General features: G+C 39.4%; 1 protein-coding gene across 3 annotated transcripts; it reads left to right on the top strand.

Moving 5' to 3' along the window:
- The first annotated feature begins 387 nt into the window (after positions 1-387).
- Positions 388-22424, top strand: LOC115516357 (E2F associated phosphoprotein). Of its 3 annotated transcripts, none has more exons than XM_030318919.2 (6): positions 388-564; positions 5318-5499; positions 7293-7388; positions 8989-9106; positions 12092-12205; positions 19617-22424. In XM_030318919.2, exons 1-6 carry the CDS (start codon positions 491-493, stop codon positions 19891-19893), a joined length of 861 nt encoding a protein of 286 aa, XP_030174779.1. In that variant the 5' UTR covers positions 388-490; the 3' UTR covers positions 19894-22424. The 3 variants fall into 3 exon arrangements, with proteins under 3 accessions (XP_030174779.1, XP_030174780.1, XP_030174781.1); XM_030318920.1 differs by having other exon boundaries at positions 7305-7388; positions 19617-20186; XM_030318921.1 differs by lacking the exons at positions 8989-9106; positions 19617-22424 and having other exon boundaries at positions 12092-12162.
- The last annotated feature ends 5016 nt before the right edge of the window (positions 22425-27440 follow it).

The raw sequence follows: 27440 nt of genomic DNA, 5'->3' as shown, positions 1-27440 counted from the left end.
CAGCCTGTTAACAGTCCTCCAAAACGGAGGTTCTTTTTTCCAGGTATCAACTGAATTGTCTTTATATCAGAGTTCTCAAACTTTTTGGTCTAAGGACTCCTTACACTCTCAGAAATTACTGAGGATCCTAAAGAGCTTTTGTTATGTGCTGCCGGTTCCTCAGCGTCTAGATTTCTGCTCCTTTATGTCACGATGTGAGACACTGTACATAGAGTGCTCGTCTCAGAGGCTGCTACTTATGACGGTGCTAATTACTATTTTCAGTAATAAGGTAGCTCTATTCAGGTAAGCGAAAGCAGCGCACCGCTGTGGTGGATGCTAGGGCTGATCCTTTCTCCCCGCCCTCTTGCTAGGATGATCTGCGCAGGCGCGCAGGGAGGGCACGGAAGTGCGGGCGGAAGTGGGTTCCAGACCCTTTAGCGGAGCGGCCTGTGGAGTAAACAAATACCGAGCGGCCGCTTGCCGCTGGTGCCAGAGGGTACAGGCCACCATGAACCGGCTCCAGGATGACTATGACCCCTACGCAGTTGAAGAGCCTAGCGACGAGGAGCCAGCTTTGAGCAGGTGGGTCCCTGTCCCGTCCCGGCCCCCGAGGCTTCGGGCCGAGGCCAGGCTTTAGCCTTCTGTATTCGCTGCGCCTACCAGGCCTTTGGGGACCCTCGGGCCGGCAGTTGGGCGCCTTTTGCGCCTCGCTGTTGCCTGTGCGACGCCGAGGGGGGTTCTGGTGAGGTGGGGGGGGCGACACTCGCGCGGGGAACAGAGATATTCTGGAGTAAGTCTTCAAAAACCTTGGAATCGAATCCTGCCTCTGCAGCTTGCTAACTGTGACTGAAGGCAAGTTATCCTCCTTTTGCTCATCTATAAAAAGGAACTATAATAGGGGCTCCCGGTTGGCCCAGTCAGTTAAGCCTGGGACTCTTGATTTCCCCTCAGGTCATAATCTCTAGAGTCGTGAGATCCCCCTATGTTGGGCACAGCGCTGGGCGTGCAGCCTGATTAAGGACCCCCCCCCCCCCCCCCTCGCTGTCTCCAAAATAAATAAACAGAAAAAGGCAATATAATAACTATATCTTAAGTATATTGTGAGGCTTATGGGACTTACTGTGAACTGACAATCTTGAAGACGAAACTGCCATAAACAGAAATAAGGGACTATTCAGCCTGCCTTTTTGAACGCCTATCTGTGCTTTCTCTGGGCTACGGTTTTCTACAGGCTTGCACTATAGTAGGGGAAATCAGACACGTATCTGGGAAGATAAATATCTTGAAAAGAAGTATGTATCTCAGAAGAGTATTGTAGAAAACAGTGGCCTGAGATAGTCACAAATCAAATTCTGTGGGAATTTCCAGAAAGGAGGGATTAATCCTACCTGGAGGAAGCTTGCAGTTAGGTTGGCAAGAGAGTTCCAGGAAAATTTATCCACTTTTTAAAGCTGGCAGCAGATCCTATTAATAAATCTAAAACATTCTGTTCAACTAAGCTTTTTGTGAAACTGACCTTTCTTCAATTGTAATGTTTCCTCCTGTTATCCTGGGAGGGGTTGAAGGCTTGGGAGATTAGACTGCTGTGAAGATTTCTCTTGTGGGGAGTAAGGATGGATTCCAAGGTTTCCTGAGAGAAAGAGTGTCAGTTAATGGGTCTGGTCTGTGAAAGGAGGTATATGAATTAGTAGGCCTCAATTAGTAATTCAGTTTGATTGGAATATAGCAGGGTTTCCTGGACTTGAGTTATTTAGCCTTTACTGTCTCTATATTTCCCTGTGTTACTATTTATTTAATACTTTTCCTCAGGTCGGGGTGCGTGGGTGGCTCACGTGGCTGAGCCTCGGGCTCTTAATTTCGGCTCAGGTCATGGAGCCTGCTTGGAATTTTCTCATTCTCTGCCCCTTCCCTGCTTTCTCTCTTTCTCAAATAAACAAACATTAGATTTTTTTGAGTTAAATTTCTTTTAAAAATATTTATTTATTTTGAGAGAGAGAGAATGAGAGAGAGGGGGAGAGTGGCAGGGAGGCAGAGAGACAGAACAGAACCCAAGCAGGCTCCGAGATGCCAGTGCAGGGCCCGAACTGGGGTTTGATCTCACCAACCATGAGATCATGACCTGTGCTGAAACCAAGTTGGACGCTTAACTGAGACACCCAGGCACCCTAATTGTGTATTTAAATGCATGTACTTGTGACAGTAAATTATGCTATAAGAAAAGTTACACAAAAAATAATACAGAGGGGTTCTGTGTCTTCTCCACCCAGTTTCCCTCAATGTTAACATATTTGATAAAACTCTGCTGTAATATCACACCTGGGATATCGACATTAATGGGGTCAAGATATAGAACATTTCCATTACCAAAGGATCCCTCATTGCTCACTTCCTGTCCCCTCTCTCCCATGCACTACTTAACTGCTGGTAACTACCAATCTATTTTCCACTTCTATAATTTTGTCCTTTTCAAGAATATTATGTAAATGGAATCATGCAGTATGTAACCTTTTGAGATTGGTTTTTTTCATTCAGCATAATACCTGGAGGTTCATCCACATTATTGCAAGTGTCAGTAAGTCATTCCTTTTTTATTGCTGAGTACTATTTCACATTTGTTTTAACTATTCCCATATTTAAAAATTTTTAAAAATATTTTTTAATTTTAGATAGTGTGAGTGGGGCAGGGGGCAGAGGGAGAGAGAGAGAGAGAGAGAGAGAGAGAGAGAGAGAGAGAATCTTAAGCAGACTCCACACTCAGCACAGAGCCTGACACAGGCCTCTATCCCATGACCCTGGGATCATGACCTGAGCTGAAATCAAGAGTCAGTTGCTCAACTGACTGAACCACCCAGGCACCCCTTAACCATTCCCTTATTGAAGGATGTCTAATTGTTTCTAATTTTGACTCTTGTGAATAAAGTATCTGTAAACACTCATGTAGAGGTTTTTGTGTGAATGTTAGTTTTCAGTTTTCTGGGGTAAATGCCCAGGAGTGTGATTGCTGGATTGTATGGTGGTTGCATGTTTAGTTTTATAAGAAACTGTCAAGCTGTTTTCCATAGAAGCTTTATCATTTTACATTCCCACCAGCAATGGCTTCAAAGTTATTTAGTGGTCTGTCTTGGTACTCCTTAAGATAATCTACATTTTGTCCTTTGGAAACACTTGAATATAGGGAAAATCAGAGTTTCTCAGTGTCAGTAGAATTGACATCTTGGATCAGATAATTCTCTATTGAGGGGTTATTCTGTGCATTATAGGATGTTTAGCAGCATCCCTGACCTCTACCCACTAGAAGCCAGTAGCCCCTCCTCCACCCCCTGCCCCAAGTTGTGGCAATCAAAAATGTCTCTATGCCATATGTTCTCTGGAGAACAAAGTGCTCCCCGTTGGAGACCACTGGTGGGTGAGAGGTAACGTTGAAAAGATAAGTTGAAACCAAATGGGAAAGGCTTTTTTGAATGCTGTGCTCAGAAGTTTGGCCATGGATGATTTCTTTGGGAATTGGCTAGTGGTATGATGAGAGTTCTTTAGGAATAGCTTTCTGGCAACAGGATTAAGAGTGTACTGGGGCGCCTGGGTGGCGCAGTCGGTTAAGCGTCCGACTTTAGCCAGGTCACGATCTCGCGGTCCGTGAGTTCGAGCCCCGCGTCAGGCTCTGGGCTGATGGCTCAGAGCCTGGAGCCTGTTTCCGATTCTGTGTCTCCCTCTCTCTGCCCCTCCCCCGTTCATGCTCTGTCTCTCTCTGTCCCAAAAATAAATAAACGTTGAAAAAAAAAATTAAGAGTGTACTGAAATGGAAGAGTTTGGAGGCCTGGAGATGCTTAGGATATGGTGGGACAGGCAGAGTTAAGAGAACCCAAATGAATATAGTGGTACTGGAGAAAGGGAGCATGCTCGTCAGGATGAGGAATGTTGTTAGATGGGGAATTCTCTTGAGAGTAGAATCTGGCTAAGGCCTCTATCACTAGCAAACTTGATTGGTGTGAATTGCAGTTTTCTGATTTACCTTCTGCCGGAGGCTCAAAAGCATTGTTGTAGAAGAAGAAAATAGAGAAACAAAAACTAGGGGTAGTCTGCAACTATTCATCAGACCACAAATAATTGAACATTATTTATGAATTGTTGATTATATTAAAAATATCTTAGGCATTTCACTCATTTTGATAACATTTCATTCTTTTTGATATCTGGTTTAATTCTGTCATACTGTTATTTATTTAAAAAAATTTTTTTAAGCTTATTTATTTTGAGAGAGAGAAAGAGCAGGGGAGGGGCAGAGAGAGGGAGAAAGAGAATCCAAAGCAGACTCTGCATGGTGAGTGCAGAGCTGGATGCAGGGCTCAAACTCACAAATTGTGAGATCATGACCTGAGCCGAAATCAAGAGTTGGCTGCTTAATGACTGAACCACCCAGGTGCCCCACTGTCATACTGTTGGTAGTGGGGACAGGTGCAAAAGGCCAAGTATATTGGCAATAATTGCTCAGGAGCATTTGTAATATAACTTTCTCTTAATAGTTCTCTGTAGGGGCGCCTGGGTGGCTCAGTCGGTTGAGCGTCCGACTTCGCTCAGGTCACGATCTCACGGTCCGTGAGTTCGAGCCCCGCATCAGGCTCTGTGCCGACAGCTCAGAGCCTGGAGCCTGCTTCAGATTCTGTGTCTCCCTCTCTCTCTGGCCCTCCCCCCATTTATGCTCTGTCTCTCTCTGTCTCAAAAATAAATAAATGTTAAAAAAAAAATTAAAAAAAAATAGTTCTCTGTAGCATTGTGCCTTTTAAACTGTAATATGTAATTATTATCTGTTAATATTTTGTGTGGCTATATTAGCTATATATTGGTTATATATACTAAGTTTTATTTAAGTACTTAGAGTTTTAAAAATCTTTAAAAAACAGTAAAATTTTCATTGCTGATGGAAGTATGAATTGATACAAAACTTTTGGAAATAACAGTGTGATAATTCAAGAAGTCAGAAAGATGCTTGTATGTCTAATTCTAGACATAGAATTTTATCCTAAGGAAAAAATTCCTTTTATCCTAAGGAAATCAACAGAAAATTACATATACTCTACAGAGGTATTCATTGTAGCATAATAGCAAAGAGTTAGAAATAAATGTACAGCATCTGTAAGATGAAATGTTATGCAGACATTAAAAATATATTTAGAAATATGCAGAAAGGGTTGATCTTTAAATGAGAATAGCTGTATGTAATATAATAGATAAAGGCAACCTTGTAAAACTTAAAACTGTTGGGCAAGGAGATGATGGGAGTTATAAGTTATTTTAATTTTTTAGTATTCATGTGCCTTATGATTTAAACGTATACTAGTTCTGAAGATGAAGTGGATGTGCTTTTACATGGAACTCCTGACCAAAAACGAAAACTCATCAGAGAATGTCTTACTGGAGAAAGTGAATCATCTAGTGAAGATGAATTTGAAAAAGAAATGGAAGCTGAATTAAATTCCACCATAAAAACAATGGAGGACAAGTTATCCTCTCTGGAAACAGGTAAACTTTTAGATTTTCATATAGATATATATACATATTTTTTAACGTTTATTCAGTATTGGGAGACAGAGTGTGAGTCGGGGAGGGGCAGAGAGAGAGAGCGACACACAGAATCCGAAGCAGACTCTAGGTTCTGAGCTGTCAGCCCAGAGCCTGATGCAGGGTTTGAACTCAAAAACCGTGAGATTGTGACCTGAGTCGAAGTCAGCCACCCAACTGACCGAGCTACCCATGTGCCCCTCATATAGATATTTTTCTAAGCTTTACAAGGCAGAACCTCATTTGTGCCCTGTTGCATCCCAGCACTTTGAGTATGTGCTCATTAAATATTTACCGAGTGAATGAATAAATGTATTTGGCAACCTGAGCATAGTTTCTTTGATGACTAGTGAAGAATTTTCCTGTGTCGTTGAAATGACACTGTTTAGTATTGTTTACTTACATGATTTCCTTTTGTAATTTTTTTTTGAGTTTATTTGTGGAATGCCTGGGTGGCGCAGTCGGTTGAGTGTTCCGATTTGATTTTGGTTCAGGTCATGATCTCATGGTTCATGACATCAAGCCCCAAGTTGGGCTCTGTGCTGACAGCTTGGAGCCTGCTTGTGATTCTCCTTTTTCCCTCTCTTTCTCTGCCCCACTCCTACGCGTGCGCTCACTCACTCTCTCCTTCTCTCTCTCTCTCTCAAAATAAATAAGATCTGAGCCGAAATCAAGAGTCAGATGCTCAACTAACTGAGCCACTCAGAACTCCCTCCTTTATTTTTACCCCAGGATAAAAAAGAAAAAAAGAAAAAGACACACAAGCTTAGAGAGGTATTTTTAGAGTTATATAGCATTGATAGGGGCACATTGAATATGTCACCACAAATTGTGTCATTTTAGTAAGTAGTGAAACATACTTCATTTGGTACTTTGTCTTTATGTAAAATGTACTTGATCCAAAAACTGATTTGTGCCTTAGCTTTGGTTTCCATAATATATGCTATGTATTAACTGTTAGGAACTGAAAGCATATATAATAATAATAAAAGCAAAAGCAGATGTTAATTAAGAGGAAGAATTAGGGACACAAGCATATGACATGAATACAGTATGAGTCATGACACTAGGCACAAGTGAGGAGAGAAGGAATGTGTTCTTGTGTCATTCCCTCTGCCGCTCTTTAGGGCTCTTATCCTCTTTCCCCTGAAGTCCCTTACAACAAGATGTTTATTCCCTGTTCTTCACAGTGTACTGCATGGCTGAAAGGTAGAGAGCTGTATGGTGGCAATCTGGAAATAGGCTATTTTATTGAATTAGATTTGTGGGAAGGGTGAGAGAATAATTTTCTCATGATTTGGAACACTTAATCCATTTCTTTTTTTTTTTTTTTTAATTTTTTTTTCAACGTTTATTTATTTTTGGGACAGAGAGAGACAGAGCATGAATGGGGGAGGGGCAGAGAGAGAGGGAGACACAGAATCGGAAACAGGCTCCAGGCTCTGAGCCATCAGCCCAGAGCCTGACACGGGGCTCGAACTCACGGACCGCGAGATCGTGACCTGGCTGAAGTCGGACGCTTAACCGACTGCGCCACCCAGGCGCCCCAATCCATTTCTATAATTAACAATTACAGTTCTCTGTAATTGCACAGGGCACAAACATTCAGTAAGTCATTGATGTGAAAGTATTTTTCCATCCAAATGAGATTGGGAATGAGTTGATACTGCTTTGAGGTGATGGAAGAATATACTGAGTTTTTTTTCTTGTTAGTTATGTATGGTTTAGTCTTTAAACTTCCCTTACGTAACTAGGGTCTTCTTCAGGAACTGGAAAAGTTGGAACAGCTCTGACAAAGTACTACGATGATATATATTTTGATTCTGATTCTGAGGATGAAGACAAAACAGGTAAGTAGCATGTTTACCAGGTTTAGCCGTTATATTTCATGGAAAAAACATTTACCTAACAATTATTGGATTTTAGGATTTCCCTCTGAGTTTTGTCTTCTAAGAAATGGTAGGGGGGCGCCTGGGTGGCTCAGTCGGTTAGGCGGCCGACTTCAGCTCAGGTCACGATCTCACGGTCCGTGAGTTTGAGCCCCGCGTCCGGCTCTGTGCTGACAGCTCAGAGCCTGGAGCCTGTTTCGGATTCTGTGTCTCCCTCTCTCTGACCCTCCCCCCATTCATACTCTGTCTCAAAAATAAATAAACGTTAAAAAAATTAAAAAAAAAAAAGAAAATCTTTAAAAAAAAAAAAAAGAAATGGTAGGCCATTGATGTGAAAACAAAAGCAGGAATGATGAATAAAAACAGATGGGAATGCACATATGAGGCCTTGGGAGCAGCAAGGGTACTGCATGGATGTGCCCAGGGAGAAGGACTGGGTGTCCTGACTCAGGGCTCTTGGCCACACTCTTCCTTAAGGTTCCTTAATGCAGCAATATTTGGTTTCACACCTGCAAATAGTTTCTATATTTTTACAGGAAATTTAGAAACTTATAAATACTTTATATTTTGCAGAATTTTTTCTGACTTCTTGCTTTTTTTTAATCAGCCTCTGTTCTTTAGAATTGATTTTGTATAAAATCTGAGCAAAGGTAAACATAAGAACTACAACTAATTTAATTATATCAGTAGTTACACTGGAATACACAGACAACACATTTATATGGTGAAGAAACAATTTTATGTTTGTATGTATTATTATCTAAGTATTGACCTAAGTACATTTTAAAAGTCTAGTGTATGTGGATGATCATAGTGTTTTTTCATTCATTTTTGAAATATTTTATTTTGATTTCACTACCATTTTATAGATAGGAACTTGTTGAGACTTTATACATCAAAATTTTCTTTTTTCTTTTTTTTTTTAATATATGAAATTTATTGTCAAATTGGTTTCCATACAACACCCAGTGCTCATCCCAAAAGGTGCCCTCCTCAATACCCATCACCCACCCTCCCCTCCCTCCCACCCCCCATCAACCCTCAGTTTGTTCTCAGTTTTTAACAGTCTCTTATGCTTTATACATCAAAATTTTCTAATCTTGGCTCCCTTTGACCTTTCTGAGACTCTGGATCCTCATTATTTGAATTCAGTTTTTGAGATAACAACAGTTTTTAGTGAAGAAACAATTTTTGCCTCTTCTGTCACCTTCATTTTAATTCCTTGTTTTTTTTTTAAGGTTATTTATTTTGACGTTCACACAGGGGAGGTGCAGAGGGGGAGGGAGGGATAGAATCCCAGTCTGATCCTGTGCTTGAACCCACAATTAGTAAGACCATGACCTCAGCTGAAATCAAGAGCCAGATGCTTAAGTGACTGAGCTACCCAGGTGTCCTGATACTTTGTTAATTGGATAAGAACTTTATTTGGAGGAATAGTTAAAAAATTTTTTTTAGGAAAATATAAGTAGAAAAAAAAGGTAGGTGGGAATTCTACATTCTGTCTTAAAAAGGTGTGTAATTTAGACATACCTAGCCATATCCTTAACATTTTCAAAATTAGCACAGGTGACCAAGAAGAAAAAGAAGAAACGACACAGGATTCCAACAAATGATGAATTACTGTATGATCCTGAGAAAGATAACAGAGATCAGGCCTGGGTTGATGCACAGAGAAGAGGGTAAGAACTTAACTTTAATATTTAGAATCTTCAGAGAAAAATGATTAAAAGGTGATATTTACAACATTCACATTTTCACTGTATGTGTATATGTTCATATGGACATACATTAAAATTTTTGAGACAAAACTGCTGAATTGTTTACTTTGAAAATTACCAGCAAATTTCATTCAGATGATTTATTTTTGAGAGAGAGAGTGTGTGGGTGCACATGGGGGAGCAGCAGAGGGCAGGGATTAGAGGATCCGAAGTGGGCTCTGTGGCTGACAGCAGAGAGCCTGATGGGCTCAAGCTCAAAAATTGTGAGATCATGACCTGAGCTGAAGTTGGACGCTTAACCAACTGAGCCACCTTGGCACCCCTAATGAACATATTTGTGTGTGTGTGTGTGTGTGTGTGTATTTTAATGTTTATTTATTTTTGAATCATCTGAAGCAGGCTCTGCATTGTCAATGCAAAGCCTGATGTGGGGCTTGAACTCATGAACTGTGAGATCATGACCTGAGCCAAAGTCAGATGTTCAACTGACTGAGCCACCCAAGTGCCCCCGCCCCATGAATATCCCCAGTGTAAAATAAACATTTTAAGTGCTATGAGTATTGAGATAGTTAAGGAAATTATAGTGTAGCTCTTGATTCTGGTAACAGAATTTGTCAGTGAGGTCAGATGGAATGTATCTTTATTATATAATCTTTAAAAAACAATTTATTTTATTTTATTTATTTATTTTTTTTAAAAACAATTTAAAAAAAAATTTTTTTTTTCAACGTTTATTTATTTTTGGGACAGAGAGAGACAGAGCATGAACGGGGGAGGGGCAGAGAGAGAGGGAGACACAGAATCGGAAACAGGCTCCAGGCTCTGAGCCATCAGCCCAGAGCCTGACATGGGGCTCGAACTCCCGGACTGCAAGATCGTGACCTGGCTGAAGTCAGACGCTTAACCGACTGCGCCACCCAGGCGCCCCTGAACTCACTACTTTTTAAGTATCACAAGGGCAGTGATCATGCCTGTCTGTTCACTGCTTTATCCCAGGCATCTTGCACTTTGTAAAATGGGCTCTTATTAAGTAGCTATTGAATGAATAAGTTACTTTCTTGGGTTTGGGTTTTGAAATCTGTTAAACATTGGAGGTATTTAACAACAGTTTAAAAGTATGTACTGCATGTTTTCAGTATTTTTCCCCAGAGACATTTAAAGGATTTAGAAAGTAACGCCACATGATTTATTTTCTGTTGTTGAGGTTTTAGGAGTTTACCATTAGTCCCTTTTAAGAATATATACTTTCATACTTTACTTTCATAGGTAGATTCGTGCTGTAATTTTGCAGTCAGCGAATATTTATTGGACACTTATTATGTACTAGACACTGTTCTGTATTCTTGAAATACAGCAAGGAACAAAACAGACCAAAATCCTTAGACACTTAGAGCTTACATGCTTGTGTTTTAAATGTAGCTTTACTAGGTTTTTCAAATTAATAGACTTTATGCTTTTAGAAGAGTTTTAGATTTACAGAAAAATTGAGCCAATAATACATGGTTCCCATATACCTTCCCACAACAACACACACACACAGTTTCACCTGTTAACATGTTACATTAATATGGTACATTTGTCACAATTAATGAACTGGTATTTATACGTTATTATAAACTAAGGTCCATAGTTTATTCACATTTCCTTAGTTTTTACCTTCTGTCCATTTTCTGTTCCAAGAGCCCATTCAGGATGCCATGTTACTTTTTTAGTATATGTGCTGCCAAAGCGAGCGTGCCATGTTACTTTTAATTGTCATGTCTCTTGGGGCACCTGGGGTGGCTCAGTCGGTTAAGCGTCCGACTTCGGCTCAGGTCATGATCTCGCGGTCTGTGAGTTCGAGCCCTGCGTCGGGCTCTGTGCTGACAGCTCAGAGCCTGGAGCCTGTTTCAGATTCTGTGTCTCCCTCTCTCTGACCCTCCCCTGTTCATGCTCTGTCTCTCTCTGTCTCAAAAATAAATAAACGTTTAAAAAAAAAAATAATTGTCATGTCTCTTTAGGCTCTTCTTGGCTCTGACAGTTTTCAGACTTTTCTTGGTTTTGATGACCTTAACATTTTTCAGGATACTGGACAGATACATTGTAGGAGGCCATTCTATTGGAATTTGTTTGATGTTTTTCTCATGATTAGACTGGGATTATGAATTTGGGGAAGGAAGGCCACGGAGATAAAGTGCAATTTTCATCATTTTGTGATCAGTTGTTAATAGTGACCTAAGACCTTGATCGCCATGGTATGGAAGTGTTTGTCAGGTTTCTCAACTGTAAAGTTACCCTCTGCCCCTCCTTTCCATATTGTACTCTTTGGAAGGAAGTCACTATGTGCAGCGCAAACTTGTGGAGTGGGGAGTTATGCTCTACTTCCTTAAGGGGAGAGTATCTTCATTAATTATTCTTCTTTATGGGAGATTTGTCCCTTCCTTCCTTCCTCCCTTCCTCCCTTCCTTCCTTCCTTCCTTCCTTCCTTCCTTCCTTCCTTTGTTCAGTCATTTATATCAGTATGGACTCATGGGTATTTACTTATACTTCAGGTTATAATCCAATACTACGTTATTTTGTTGTTCTCATTGTTTCAGCTTTGTCCACTGGGAACTCTTTTCAGTTGACTTCTGTGCCCCCTTGACATACCTACCTCGTTGTTTTTGAGCACTTCCTTGCTTTCTGGCACTACAGGATGCTCCAGGTTCATCTTGTATGCCTCATTCCTAGAATCAGTTATTTTTCATAGGAGTACTAGTTTCTTTTATTGGAGAGTGGCATTAGAAATCATGCCACTGGGGGTGTCTGGCTGGCTCAATCCATAGAGCATGTGACTCTTAATCTTGGAATTGTGAGCTTGAGCCCCTTAAAAGGAGGGAGTGGGGCCTCCTTAAAATAAAAAAGAAAAAGAAATCAAGATCTGGCTTTAATGTGCACCCCTTGCCCCCCTTTCTTTTTCTGTTCTAGCTACCATGGTTTTGGAATACAGAGGCCACATCAACAACAACAGCCTGTTCCAAATAGTGATGCTGTCCTGAACTGCCCTGCCTGCATGACCACACTATGCCTTGATTGCCAAAGGTAATGGATAAAGGGTAACAACACACACACACACGTACATACACATGCACACAATGAAAACAACTTGGTGATCTTTTGTTTAAATCAGAAATAGACTTTTGAGGTATATACTTAGGAATTCTAATAAAGTTCTGTCCTCTTATATCCTTGCTGCTATATGACTAACCTTTATGCAAATACTTTTGGTTATATGTAGTTCTATTATAAGTAGTTTTTTAATAAAACACTTAACCATTACTGACACAGATTCAGTGAAACTGCATGTATGTTGTGGAATGACATAATCTCTCAAATACACATTTTTTAAAATGTTTTATTTATTTTAGAGAGAGAACAAGAACGAGTGGGGGAGGAGCAGACAGAGAGGGGGACAGAGGATCCAGTGCGGGTTGTGCACTGAGAGCAGTGAGCCCGATGCAGGGCTCCAACTGACAAACTTTGAGATCATGACCTGAGCCAAAGGTGGATGCTCAACCTACTGAGCCACCCAGGCGCCCCTCAAATACACTCTTTTTAAAAAAATTGTGATAAAATACATATAAGATGTCCTATTTTAACCATCAAAATTTTTTTATTAGAGTCCATCATTTGTATATTTAGTTTATTGTCAACTAGATCGTTTAAAAATTTAATACCTTTTGTGTGTGTATATACTGAGAACTTTTAAGATCTCTCTTAGCAACTTTAAAGGATGTAGTACAATGTTGGTAACTATTTAAACAATATTATATCCCCAGACCTTCTCCATCTTATAACTGGAAGTTTGTACCATTTGACTGTCTTCACCCATCCACCCTTCCCCCACCAACCACAAATCTACACTCTGTGTTTAGGAGTTCAGGTTTTTTGTTTTTTGTTTTTTGTTTTTTGTTTTTTTTTGGATTCCACATATAAGTGAAATCATTCAGTATTTTTCTATCTCTGTCTGACTTATTTAGTATAATGCCCTCACGGTTCATCCAAGTTTTCACAAATGGCAGGATCCTCCTCCTCCTCCTCCTCCATTGTATCTATACACCATGTTTTCTTTATCCATTCACCTATGCATGAACACTTAGTTTGTTTCATGTTTTGGCTGTTAAGAATTCTGTTGCAGTAGGTTTTGGAGAGAAGACCATAGAGCTAAAGTGTTGTTTTCATTACATTATATCAAGGGCACAGACTATCAACCAAAAATCAACAGATTTATGACTGGTAATGTTGACCTTTATCACCTGGCTGAGGTAGGGGTACATATACCTCTTTGAGATAGTGATGTCATTTCCTTCAGATATATACCCAGAAGTGGGATTGCTGGATCATATGGTAGTTATATTTTTAGTATTTTGAAGAGTCTCCATATTGTTTTCATAGTGGCTGTACCAATTTAAATTCCCACCAGTAGTGCACAAGGTTTCACTTTTGTTATCCCTTGTCTTTTTGATAATAGCCATTCTAACAGGTATAAAGTGACATCTCTCTGTAGTTTTGATTTGCATTTCCCTGATGATTAAGGATGTTGAACACCTTTTCATGTACCTATTAGCCATTTGTATATCTTTTTTTGGAAAAATATTCAGGTCCTTTGCCCATTTTCTAATTGGATTGTTTATTTTCTGCTAATGAGTTGTAGGAGTTCCTTGAATATTAACCTGTTAACCCCTTATCAGATACATGATTTGCAAATATTTTCTCCCATTCTATAGATTGCCTTTTCCTTTTGTTGATTGTTTCTTTGCTGTGCTGAAGCTTTTTAGTTTGATGTAGTCCCACTTACATTATTTAATTTTTTTAACTTTAAAAAAAAAAAAGGTTTATTTATTTCAATACTATGAGTGGGGGAAGGGCAGAGAGAGAGGGAGAGACAATCCCAAGCAGGCTCCACCTCCAGCACAGAGCCTGATGTGTGGCTCCATTTCACAACCATGAGATTGTGACCTGAGCTGAAATGAAAAGTTGGATGCTTAACTGATTGAGCCACCTAAGCTCCCCCAACTTGTTTATTTTTGCTTTTGTTGCTTGTGCTTATCCAAAAAGTTATTGCTAAGACCCGTGTTGAGCTTTTTCCCTATGTTTGAGTAGTTTTACAACTTCATGTCTTAAATTTAAGTCTTTAATCTATTTCGAATTAATTTTTGTGAGTGGAGTAAGACAGAGGTCTAGTTTCATTATTTTGCAAATGACTGTCCAATTTTTCCAGAACCATTCATTGAAGATATTATCTTCCCAGCATCGAATATTTTTGGCTCCCTTGTCAAATATTAGTTGACTGTGTATGCATGAGTTTACTTCTGGGTTCTCTGTTCTGTGAGTCTGTGAGTCTGGTTTTTTTTTTTTTATTTTATTTTTTATTTTTTTATTTTCTGTGAGTCTGTTTTTATGCTAGTCCCATATTTTGATTATCATAGCTTTGTTGTTTTTGTTTTTTTTAAATTTTTTAAATGTTTATTCATTTAAATGAATACAGAGAGTGTGGGCAGAGGAGAGAGAGGGAGACACAGAATCCAAAGCAGGCTCCAGGCTCCGAGCTGTCAGCACAGAACCCGACGCACGGCTTGAACTCATGAATTGTGAGATCACGACCTGAGCTGAAGTCAGAGGCTTAACTGCTTAACTGACTGAGCCACCCAGACACCCCTGATGATCAAAGCTTTGTAGTACAGTTTAAAATGAGGAAGTGTGATACTTACAGCTTTGTTGTTCTTTCTCGAGGTTGCTTTGGCTATTTGGGGTTTTTTGTGATTCCACACAAATTTGAGGTTTTTTTCTATATAAGATTTTTTTCTATTTCTTTTTAAAATTTTTTTTTTTTTTCAACGTTTATTTATTTTTGGGACAGAGAGAGACAGAGCATGAACGGGGGAGGGGCAGAGAGAGAGGGACACACAGAATCGGAAACAGGCTCCAGGCTCTGAGCCATCAGCCCAGAGCCCGATGCGGGGCTCGAACTCACGGACCGCGAGATCGTGACCTGGCTGAAGTCGGACGCTTAACCGACTGCGCCACCCAGGCGCCCCGTGATTTTTTTCTATTTCTATTGACTCTAGAAGGCTTTGGGTAGTATGGACATTTTAACAATAGTAATTTTTTTTTTTTTTTAACATTTCTTTATTTTTGAGAGACAGGGAGAGACAGAATGCGAGTGGGGGAGGGGCAGAGAGAGAGGGAGACATAGAATCTGAAGCAGGCTCCAAGCTCAGAGCTGACAGCACAGAGCCCAACATGGGACTTGCACTCACGGACTGCGAGATCATGACCTGAGCCAAAGTCAGATGCTCAAATTACTGAGCCACCCAGGTGACCCAGTAATTCTTTAAAAAATTAAAAAAAATTTTTTTTTAATGTTTATTTATTTTTGAGAGAGAGAGAAAGAGAGAACACCACTGGGGAAGCAGGGGAGGGGCAGAGAGTGGGGTGGGGGACAGAGATTCCAAAGCAAGCTCTCTTGCACTGACAGCAGAGAGCCTGATGTGGGGCTCAGACTCATGAACTGTGAGATCATGACCTGAGCTGAAGTCTGACACTTAAACCACTGAGCCACCCAGGCGCCCCAACAATAGTAATTCTTTTGATGTGTGCACATGGGTTATCTTTCCATTTACGTGTATTTTCTTCGTTTTCTTTCATGAATGTCTTAACAGTTTTCTGTGTATAAATCTCTCACCTCCTTGGTTAAATTTATTCCCAAGTGTTTTATTATTTTGGATGCCATCATGAATGGGATTATTTTCTTAATTTCTTTTTCAGATAGTTTACTGTTAATGTATAGAGAGCAGATTTTTGTAATTTTTATTTTTAATCTTTTTTTTAACGTTTATTTATTTTTGAGAGAGACAGAGCATGAGCGGGGGATGGGCAGAGACTGAAGGAGACAGAATCCGAAGCAGACTCCAGGCTCTGAGCTGTCAGCACAGAGCCTGACATGGGGCTTCAACTCACAGACTGTGATATCTTGACCTGAGCTGAAGGGGGATGCTTAACTGACTGAGCTACCTGGGCCCCCCTTTTTAAAAATTTTTTTTTAAAGTTTTGAGAGCAGCTGTGGGGGAGGGGCAGAGAGAGAGGGAGACACAGAATCCCAAGCAGGTGTTGTGCTGTCAGTGCAAAGCCCGATGCAGGGCTCTATCTCCTGAACCCATGAGATCATGACCTGAGCCAGAATCAAGATTCAGATGCTTAGCCACCCTGGCGCCCCTGTAATTGGTTTTGTGTCTTGAAACTTCATTGAATTTTATATTTATTTTAACAATATTTTAATATTTTTTTTTGGTGGAGTCTTTAAAATTTTATGCGTATAAGATTATATCATCTACGAACAGTTTTATTTCTTCCCTATTTGGATACCTTTTATTTCATTTTTTTTTTTGCCTGATTGCTCTGGCTAGGACTTGTAGTACTATGTCGACTAGGACTGGTGAGAGTGGGTACTCTTGTACCCCATTTTAACCATTTTAAGTGTACAATTCAGTGACATGAACTACATTCACAATATTGTGCAGCTATCACCACAGTCCATTTTAGAAACTTTTTTGTCATTGCAAACAGAAACTTTGTACCCATTAGACAAAATTCCCCATTCTCTACCCCTTCCTGCCCCAGCCTGTGGTAACCTCTATTCTGTTTTCCTTTCCGGATTGTTAATCGCTCATGTATAGAAATGAACAGATTTTTGTGTGTTGATTTTGTACACTGAAATTTTGCTGAAGTAGTTTATTAGCTCTAATAGTTTTTTTGTGTAATGCTCAGAATTTTCTACATACAAGATCATGTCATCTGTGAATTATTTGTTTCCAGCGTGGATGCCTTTTATTTCTTTTTCTTAGCTAATTGCTCTGATTAGAACTTCAAGTACTATGTTGGATAGAAATGGTGAAAGCAGATATTTTTAGTCTTGTTCTTGATCTTAGAGGAAAAATTTTCATTTTTGAATATGATGTTAGCTGTGGAATTTTCATATATGACCTTTATTGTATTGAAGTTCCTTCTATTTTTAGTTTTTGGGTATTTTTACCATGAATTGGTATTGAATTTCATCAAATTCTTTATTTTTATTTCTCATTTTTAAAATGTTTATTATCTATTTTTGAGAGGGGGGAAGAGAATGAGCAGGGGAGGGACAGAGAGAGAGAGAGAGAGAGACATAGCATCTGAGCTGTCAGCACAGAGCCTGACATGGGACTCAAACCCATGAACCTCAGGATCGTGCCTTGAGCTGAAGTTGGACGCTTAACTGACTGAGCCACCCAGGCGCCCCTAGAAGCTCTTTAAGCTTTTAAAACTGTAGCTTTTACTAAAATGGTGACAAGAATGGCATCAGTTGTCATGAGAGGAGGGCAGTCTCAGGCCACAATGTGAAAAGACAGTCAAAACATTAGCTCTCAAGTTTCCAATAACTTTTCTTGTCTTTCTAAGTTTGAAGAGCAAATGAAATTATTTTTGGAGATAAAAGTTACTTTTAAAGCAATAGAAAAGAGGATATATTCATTCTTTATTATCTATTGACACATTTTTTTTCCTACTCTTTTTTTTTTTTAATGTTTATTTTCAGGAAGAGAGAGAGTATGAGTGAGGGAGGGGCAAAGAAAGGGGGAGAGAGAGAATCCCAAGCAGGGTCCGTGCTTTCAGTGCAGAGTCCGATGTGGGGCTTACTCCCACGAACTGTGAGGTCATGACCCGAGCTGAAATCAAGAGTCAGATGCTTAACTGACTGAGCCACCCAGGCGCCCCAGTTTTTTCCTATTCTTAAAATAACCCTTAACATTTCTTTAAATTTCCCATTTTGTTCTATTTGTACTTTGGTTGTATTTCAGTAAGTTTTTGGTCTTCTCAAATTTTAACTAATTGGAGATGCAAGAATATACACTGAGGGAAAAGATAGTCTCTTCAGTAAATGGTGCTAGGAAAACTGGATAGCTACATGCGAGAATGAAACTGAACCACTTTCTTACATCATACACAAAAATCAACTCAGAATGGATGAAAGACCTAAATGTGAGACCTGAAAGCATAAAACGACTAGAAGAAAACATAGGCAGTAGTGTGACATCGGCTATAACAACATTTTTCTAGATGGTCTTCTTTTTTTTTTTTTTTTTAAATTTTTTTTTTCAACGTTTATTTATTTATTTATTTTTTTTGGGACAGAGAGAGACAGAGCATGAACGGGGGAGGGGCAGAGAGAGAGGGAGACACAGAATCGGGAACAGGCTCCATAGATGGTCTTCTAAGGCAAGGAAGATAAAAGCAAGAGTAAACTATTGGGACTACACCAAAATAAAAATCTTTTGTGCAGTGAAGGAATCCATCAACAAAATAAACCCACTGAATGGGAGAGGATATTTGCAAATGATCCATTTGATAAGGGATTAATATCCAGAATATATAAAGAACTGATACAACTTAACACCAAAAAAACCCAATAATCCAATTAAAAAATGGGCAGAGTATCTGACTAGACATTTTTCCAAAGTAGACCTATAGATGTCAAACAGACACATGAAAAGATGCTCGACATCATTAATCATCATGGAAATGCAAATCAGAACCACAATGAGGTATTCATACACTTGTCAGAATGGCTAGAATCAAAAAGACAAGATATAGCAAGTGTTAGTGAGGATGTGGAGAAAAAGAACTCTTGTGCACTGTTGGTGGGAATGTGGTGCAGCTGCTGTGGAAAACAGTATAGAGATTCCTCAAAAAATTAAAAATAGCAATAACTTATGATCCAGTAATTCCACTTCTTGGTTTTTATCCAAAGAAAATGAAAACTAATTTGAAAAGGTACATGTACTCTTATGTGTATTGTAGTATTATTTATAATAGCCAAGATATGAAACAACCCAAGTGTCCCTTGATTGATAAATAGATAAAGACAATATGGTAATATACACAGTAGAATATTCAGCCATAAAAAGAATGAGATCTTGCCATTTGTAACAACATGGATGGACCTAAAGGATATTATGCTAAGAGAAATAAGTCAAAGAAAGACAGATACTGTATGATTTCACCTATATGTAAAATCTAAAAAACAATAAATGAATTAACAGACAAAAAGCAGAAACTGACCCATAATTACAGAGAACAAACTGATGGTTGCCAGAGGAGAGGGTGGTGGGGGATGGCCAAAATGAGTGAAGGGGAGTGGGAGATACAGGCTTCCAGGTACGGAGTGAGTAAGTCACGGGGATAAAAAGGTACAGCATAGGGAATAAAAATGATATTGTAATAACATTGTATGGTGACATGGTAGCTACACTCATGGTGAGCATACATAGGGTGTAAACCTGTTGAATCACTGTGTAGTACATCTGAAACTAATATACACTGTATCAACTATACTTGAGTTAAAAACTTTTTTTTTTATCTAAATAGATAACCTATTAAAATGGGACATAAATCACAATTCTCCATTTGTTTTTCCTCTTAGGCATGAATCATACAAAACTCAGTATAGAGCAATGTTTGTGATGAATTGTTCTGTCAACAAAGAGGAGGTTCTAAGATACAAAACCCCAGAGAACAGGAAGAAAAGGCGAGGCCATAAGAAGATGAGGTCTAATCGTGAAGATGCTCCAGAGCAGGTAGAGGCAGAAGTGGAAGAAATCTATCACCCTGTCATGTGCACCGAATGTTCCACTGAAGTGGCAGTCTATGACAAGGATGAAGTCTTTCATTTTTTCAACGTTTTAGCAAGTCATTCTTAAATAGCTAAGTTGGCATTTAATTGCCCAATACAATATACAACGCAAATATGGACACTTACTTTCCCTGCTAATTCCTCTCCATTGACATTCTGAGCGGTTATTTGAGGAAGCAGTGTTTGTCTTTTTGAAAGAGAATGGTTGTCAACCTGCATCCCTCCACCTCCTTTAAAAAAAATTTTCCCCCAGTTTTGATGGGACTAATTATTCATTTCCTTTTTGATGGGCATTTGGAAACCATGGGGACTTTTTTACATATTAAAACTCTTTAGAATTAAAATGCTCTGGAGTTATAAGTAATGTTTCAGAGTGTTATTTTTTATTTTGGATGTACCCTTGGTGTGATTAAACTAGACACTATTCCCCCCACCCCCACTTCTGTCTGTATTGTTTTTGCTAAAAAGTATATTTACCTTCTATCATAGTATGAAGTGACATTGTTTAGCAACTGTTAGAGTTACATGGAGTTAATATTGCCAGGTGCTTTGAGTAATTAATATAGGTCTTTTCCTAAAAGGATTGTATAGTTAACAGTAATCCAACCTTAGTGAATTAACATAGTAAATAGAAATTTATGGTCATGGGTTGCCTGGGTGGCTCAGTCAGTTAAGCATCTGACTTCGGCTCTGGTCATGATCTCATCGTTCCTGAGTTCGAGCTCTGTGCCGACAGCTCAGACCCTGGAGTCTGTTTCAGATTCCGTGTCTCCCTCTCTGTTTCTGCTCCTCCCCCACTCGTGCTCTGTCTCTCTCTCTCTGTCTCGAAAATAAATAAACATTTAAAAAAATTAAAAAAAAAATTATGATGAGGAAGAGCAAGCTCACCCTCCACCCTTGGACTTAAGAATACAGTTGCTGCCTCTTATGCCCACTATTTGTTCTGGAATTTCTGTGGCCAGCAGCCAAGATACTGTTTTTTCTTTTTTGCTATTAATATAAAAATCATTAGTGACAGGTTGGAGGAAATTGCATTGTAGGCATCTGTGCTTTTGAAAAGAACGATTGGACTTGTTCCAAAAACATTAGGAAACTCAGGATCCTCCTGTTATTCTAGTAGAGATATGGTAGAGTGGAATGAAGTCAGAAAATAGGTATTTAAAAAATTTTTTTAAAAAATAATCTCTACCCTAGTGGGGCTTGAACCCACTACCCCAAGATCAAAAGTCTCATGCTCTACTGACTGAGCCAGCCAGGTGCCCCAGGAAATACATTGTATGTATGTATGCACGTATGTAAAAGATTTTATTTTATTTATTTTTTTATTTTTTTAAATTTTTTTTTTTCAACGTTTATTTATTTTTGGGACAGAGAGAGACAGAGCATGAATGGGGGAGGGGCAGAGAGAGAGGGAGACACAGAATCGGAAACAGGCTCCAGGCTCTGAGCCATCAGCCCAGAGCCCGACGCGGGGCTCGAACTCACGGACCGCGAGATCGTGACCTGGCTGAAGTCGGACGCTTAACCGACTGCGCCACCCAGGCGCCCCAAAAGATTTTATTTTTAAGTAATCTCCACACCCAACATGGGGCTTGAACTCACAACCCCCAGATCAGGGATTACTTGCTGTACTGACTGAGTCAGCCAGGTACTTCAGGAAATACATTTTAATTCAGGCTATCACACTAATCTTGGGCAAGTATTTTCCTCTGAGTTCCAGTTTTCTCATTTATAAGATGAAAAGATTGCATTAGAGCAGTGATTCCCCACAGAGGTCAGGGCTCAGCAGAGCTTGAGGGGGACCTCTACATACTCCCTCAGAATGATACATCTCCAGAAGGGAGAACATGTCCTTCCCACTGCCTTGCCTTCTGTGCTTTCTAAGGAGCACAGGAGAACTGGAACCAGTGACTGTATGATGTTCATATGAATTGGGTGGAGGCAGAAAAATGATAAAGAATTTGCTCCTAGGGATTTCCAATGTCTAAACAGCATATTTTATAATTTTTATAATATGCTGATGTCTATCTGGTTGGATATCTGATTGGAGATATATATGTATATATATATATGATGTATACATACTTTTAAATGTTTAAGCATATTGCCAGATGATCTGTTACAGAATAATACTACTAGTCTAATTTAACCTTGTTTTTGCCATATTACAGCTTTGCAAGATCTTTTTCCTACTTGCTGTCATTGCAGACCCTACTTTCTTCCCACATCCCACAACTACTGTTCCATTGTACCCTCATCTCCACTGCAAGGTTCTCAGTGGTCTTATACATAAAGATCACCTGGGGCAGATATTTAAAAGGTGCTACCCAGAATGTGACTCAGTGACAAAAAATGAGGCAGGAAATCACAATATATAAAGATGCAGTTTTTGGCAACAACAAAGGGGAGAGACAGAACTGTGTAAAGCAGACTTTTGTGTATTATTGAAGCTAAGTTTGAGCTAGTTTGTTAGAAATTTAAGATGGCAATTGTAATGCCCAGGGTAACCATGAATATGTTGCAACAAGAATACTTAAAGTGATCTAAGAATAGAGTATAATATGTTTGAATATTATGTTATAAAATTATAAAACTGTACAGCTATTCTTTATGTCTCTTTATTTAAAAAAGATACCTTGAAGTATCACTTAAGGAAATTGGTGGTGAGCACTGTTCTGGCTTGAAGCAGAGAGGGCTGTGACAATTTTTGTGCTTCAGTTTTTAATGTGTAGCTTTTAAATTTTATTTTAATGCTTTATTTATTTTTGTGAGAGAGAGCACAAGTGAGGGAGGTGCAGAGAGAGAGGGAGACAGAGAATCTGAAGTGGGCTCTGTGCTGACAGCAGTGAGCCCAACACAGGGTTTGATCCCACCAACTGCGAGATCATGACCTGAGCCGAAGTTGGTTGCTTAACTGACTGAACCACCCAGGTACTCTTAACGCACAGCTTTGAGTATACTTTCTGTTCTTTTGTTTTCTTAGGATGGTATCTACCATGTGATTGCATTCAGATTATTCAACATGTGTTTCAGCATAGCTTTCACATTTTGTAATTGTAAATGTTTTTCTCTTATCTCTGTTAAAGAGCTACATGTGAGCCTTTAGGTATGCCTGGGTGGCTCAGTCGAACATCTGAATTCGGCACAGGTCATGATCTCCTAGTTCCTGGGTTTGAGCCCCACATTGGGGTTTGTGAGCTAATAGCGCAGAGCCTGCTTTGGATTCTCTGGCTCTCTCTGTCCCTACCCTGCTTGGGCTCTCTCTCAAAAATAAACATTACAAAAAAAATTAAAGAACTAGACGTGAGCCTTTAAAGAACCACTTGTAGCCTTAATCTGCCCCAGGTCCCTTATCTATCTATCTATCTATCTATCTAATGTTTATTTATTTTTGAGAGAGAGAGCACAAGTAGGGGAGGGGCAGAGAGAGAGAGAGAGAGAGAGGGAGACACAGAATCCGAAACAGGCTCCAAGCTGTCAGCACAGAGACCGAAACAGGGTTCAAACCCACGAAGTGTGAGATCACGACCTGAGCTGACATCAGAGGCTTAACCCATTGAGCCCCACTGATTCCCTTTTTAAAAAAATTTTTTAAATGTTTATTCATTTTTGAGAGAGACAGCGGTAATGGGGCAGGGGCAGAGAGAGAGGGAAACAGAATCTGAAGCAGGCTACAGGCTCTGAGCTGTCAGCACAGAGCTGGACCTGGGACTTGAACCTGTGAACGAGGAGATCATGACCTGAGCCGAAGTTGGCACTTAACCAACTGAGCCACCCAGGCACTCGCCCCTCAAACCCAATTCCCTTTTTAAGTGAAGCATAAATTAATATTTAAATGAGGCATAAATAAATATATGGGCCTGGAGCTCTAGTTTGGGGATTCCACTGAAACTAATTGTTCTTTTTCCTGATCAGCTTGGCTCACTGTATTAGGGTTTTTTGTTTTGTTTTGTTTTTTAATGTTTATTTACTTTGAAGGTGGGGAGGGCAGAGAGAGAGGGAGGGAGAATCCCAAGGTGTCCCTGTGCTGACAGCACAGAACCCCACACGGGGTTCGAACTCACGAACCATGAGACCATGCCCCGAGCCAAATGAAATCAAGAGTCAGACTCTTAACGAACTGAGCCACCCAGGTGCCCCTCACTGTATTAATTTTTATTGTTGTGTAACAAATGACCACAAGCTTAGTGGCATAAAATGACATATATATCACCCCATAATATTTGTGAGTCAGGAGTGTAAGTACAGTTTAGTGTCCATTACTCCGTCTCAGAAGGTTGTAATCGTTGGCCAGGTTGCATTCTTGACTGGGGAACATTCTACCTCCAAGCTCCCTTAAGTTACTGGCAGAATTCACCTCATCTTACAGGACTGAGGTTGCTGTTTTCTTGCTGGTTACAAGCTAGGAGTTGTTCTTACCTCCCAGAAGCTACCTACTTCTAAATGTGTCTTCATGCTTCTCTATGTGGAAATACATAGAACATTAAATCTGTTGCTTGTTAAATCTGTCACTTATGTTTCAAAGGGTCAAGGATGTGTCTGTGTTTGGTCTGTTTCCATGAACATCCATGCAGACTGTTTGTGCTTGCTTCTTAGCTCCTCAACCTCCTAATCCTTAGAAACTTTGCCCTCTCAACCCCCAGACCTCTTTGCAGGAATACCACCTCAGGCTTAGTTCAGAAAGCCTGAAGGAGACAGGCAGGGAGTGGAGGGAGAAGAGGGAGACCATACCCTGTGTTATATCTGATAGTAAGATGCATTCATAACCAATGTTGAATATTTTTCTTGTAAAACCTTTTGAATGGATTATTCTTTTTTTTTTTAATTATTGGACTATATTGACTCATGATTTGATATGAGTTTTAAAAATTATTGTACATACATGGGAATTCTTTATTTTTTAAATTTGAGAGATAGAGCGTGTGCACAAGTGGGGGAAGGGCAGAGAAAGAGGGAGAGAGAGAGAATCCCAAGCAGGCTCCACACTGCCAGCACAGAGCCCAATGTGGGACTCGAACTCATGAAGCATGAGATCATGACCTAAGCTGAAGTCAGATGCTTAACTGACTGGGAGCCACCCAGATGCCCCAGATGCTTAACTGACTGAGCTACGCAGGTGCCCCTACATGGGAATTTCTAAGAAATGCAAAACTCTAATGTATGAGTTACTTTAAAACATATTGAAATCTGTATGTTTTGGATTTAAAAATTAATGGCTTGCCTGGGTGGCTCAGTTGGTTGAGCATCTGGCTCTTGATTTCTGCTCAGGTCGTGATCTCATGGTTTGTGGGATGGAGCCTCACATTGGGCTCTCTGCTGACAGCACGGAGCCTGCTTAGGATTCTCTCTCTGCCTCTCTTTCTCAAAAATAAACTTTAAAAAGATTAATGAAGTTTATATGTGAATTTAACTACACATCTTAATTTCATAGCTTTATTTTATTTAGAATCAGTACCTGCCCTTTCCCTGCCTGGACTCAGACATTTTCCTGTGCATTTTCTTTTCTGGAAGAGCTTGTATGTAGGCTTTGGGTGCTGTGCCTGTAGTGCCAAGGAGATAAACTGATTTTGTTTGGCTCTTCCTGTGGATCATTAAGGGGATTCAAGTTTGGCAGCAGTTTACAAACATCCCATTCTGAGAAAATTAAGCAATTTCGATAATTCTTAATAGGATGACAGATTTTACTGTCACTTAATAGGTGTTAGTTAATGAGACTTAGGGAAGCACAGGAAAAATTTTCTTCATATGAAAGCAACTCTAGGCAGAGAATACTTTTCATTTAGATCAGTGTATTAATTGGTTAGGACTTCCATAACAAAATTGGTAATGAAGAAGTAAGACTCTCACTATATTCAGATGACATGATACTATATATAGAAAACCCTAAAGACGCCACCAGAAAACTACTAGAACTGATAAGTGCATTGAGTAAAGTCACAGGATACAAAACCAGTATACAGAAATCTGTTTTACTCTAATGTAATAATGAAGCAGTAGAAAGTGAAACTAAGAAAACAATCCCATTTACAATTGTGCCAAAAACAATAAAATATCTGGAATAAACTTAACCAAAGAAGTGAAAGACCTGTACTCTAAAAATTATAAAACACTGATGAAAGAAATTCAAGATAAAGAAATGGAAAGACATTCTGTGCTCATGGGTTACAAGAACAGATATTGTTAAAATGTCTATACTACCCAAAACAATGTACATATTTAATGCAATGCCTATCAAAATAGCAAGAGCATTTTTCACAGAACTAGAATAATTGATCCTAAAATTTCTTTGGAACCACAAAAGACCTTGAACAGCCAAAACAATCTCAAAAAAGAAAAAATTTAAAAAAGAAAAACAAAACTGGAGGCGTTGCAATTCCAGATTTCAAGTTATATTACAAAGTGGTGGTAATTAAAACAGTGTGATACTGGCATAAAAATAGACACATAGATCAATGTAACAGAATAGAAAATCCAGAAAAAAACCCATAATTCTATGGCCAATTCATCTTTGACAAAGGAGGAATGAACATGCAATAGGAAAAAGTCTCTTCAACAAATGGTGTTGGGAAAACTGGACAGCCACCCACAAAAGAGTGAAACTGGTCCACTTTCTTTCACTCTATACGAAATTCAAAATGGATTAAAGACCTAAAGGTGAAGTCTTAAGCCATAAAAGTCCTTGAAGAGGGCACAGGCAGTAATCTCTCTGACATTGGCCAAAGCAACATTTTTCTGGATATGTCTCCTAAGGCAACGGAAATAGAAGCAAAAATAAACTCTTGGGACTACATCAAAATAAAAAGTTTCTGCAAAGCAAAAGAAACAACAAAATAAAAGGCAACTTATTGAATGGGAGAATATATTTGCAAATGGCATATCCAATAAAGGGTTTGTATCCAACAAGTATAAAGAACTGGTATAACTCAATACCCCCCCCCCAAAAAAAATCCAATTAAAAGTGGGCAGAAGACATGAACTGATATTTCTCCAAAGAAGACATACAGATGGCCAACAGATGCATGAAAAGATGCTCAACATCATTCATCGTCAGGGAAATTCAAATCAAAACTACGAGTTATTACTTTACATGTCAGAATGGCTAAAATAAAAAACTCAAGAAAACAACAAGTGTTGGTGAAGATGTTGAGAAACAGGAACACTCAGGCACTGTTTGTGGGAATTTAAATTGGTGCAGCCACCCTGGAAAACTATGGGATTTCCTCAAAAAGTTAAAAATAGAATTAGCCTTTGATCCAGCAATCACACTACTGGGTATTTGCTTCTCAAATACAGAAATGCTAATCACTAATTCTATTTTATTTTATTTCATTTTCTTTCATTTCATTTCATTTCATTTTCTTTCACTTTATTTTATTTTATATAGAGAGAATGCAAGGGGGAGAGGGGCAGAGGGAGGGAGAGAGAGAGAGAAAGAGAGAGGGAGAATCTTAAGCAGACTCCATGCTCAGCGTGGAGCCCAACTCAGGGCTTGATCCCATGACCCTCGGATCATGACCCGAGCCAAAAACAGCCCAAATGGTCCATATATAGATGAATGGATAGAGAGGAGGTGGTATATATAGACACAATGGAATATTATTCAGCCATAAAAAA

This window comes from Lynx canadensis, chromosome B3, assembly GCF_007474595.2.
Source record: "Lynx canadensis isolate LIC74 chromosome B3, mLynCan4.pri.v2, whole genome shotgun sequence".
NCBI classification, from domain to species: domain Eukaryota; kingdom Metazoa; phylum Chordata; class Mammalia; order Carnivora; family Felidae; genus Lynx; species Lynx canadensis.
The sequence above is the reverse complement of the archived record's forward strand: the minus strand, read 5'-3'. Positions and strand labels throughout refer to the sequence as shown.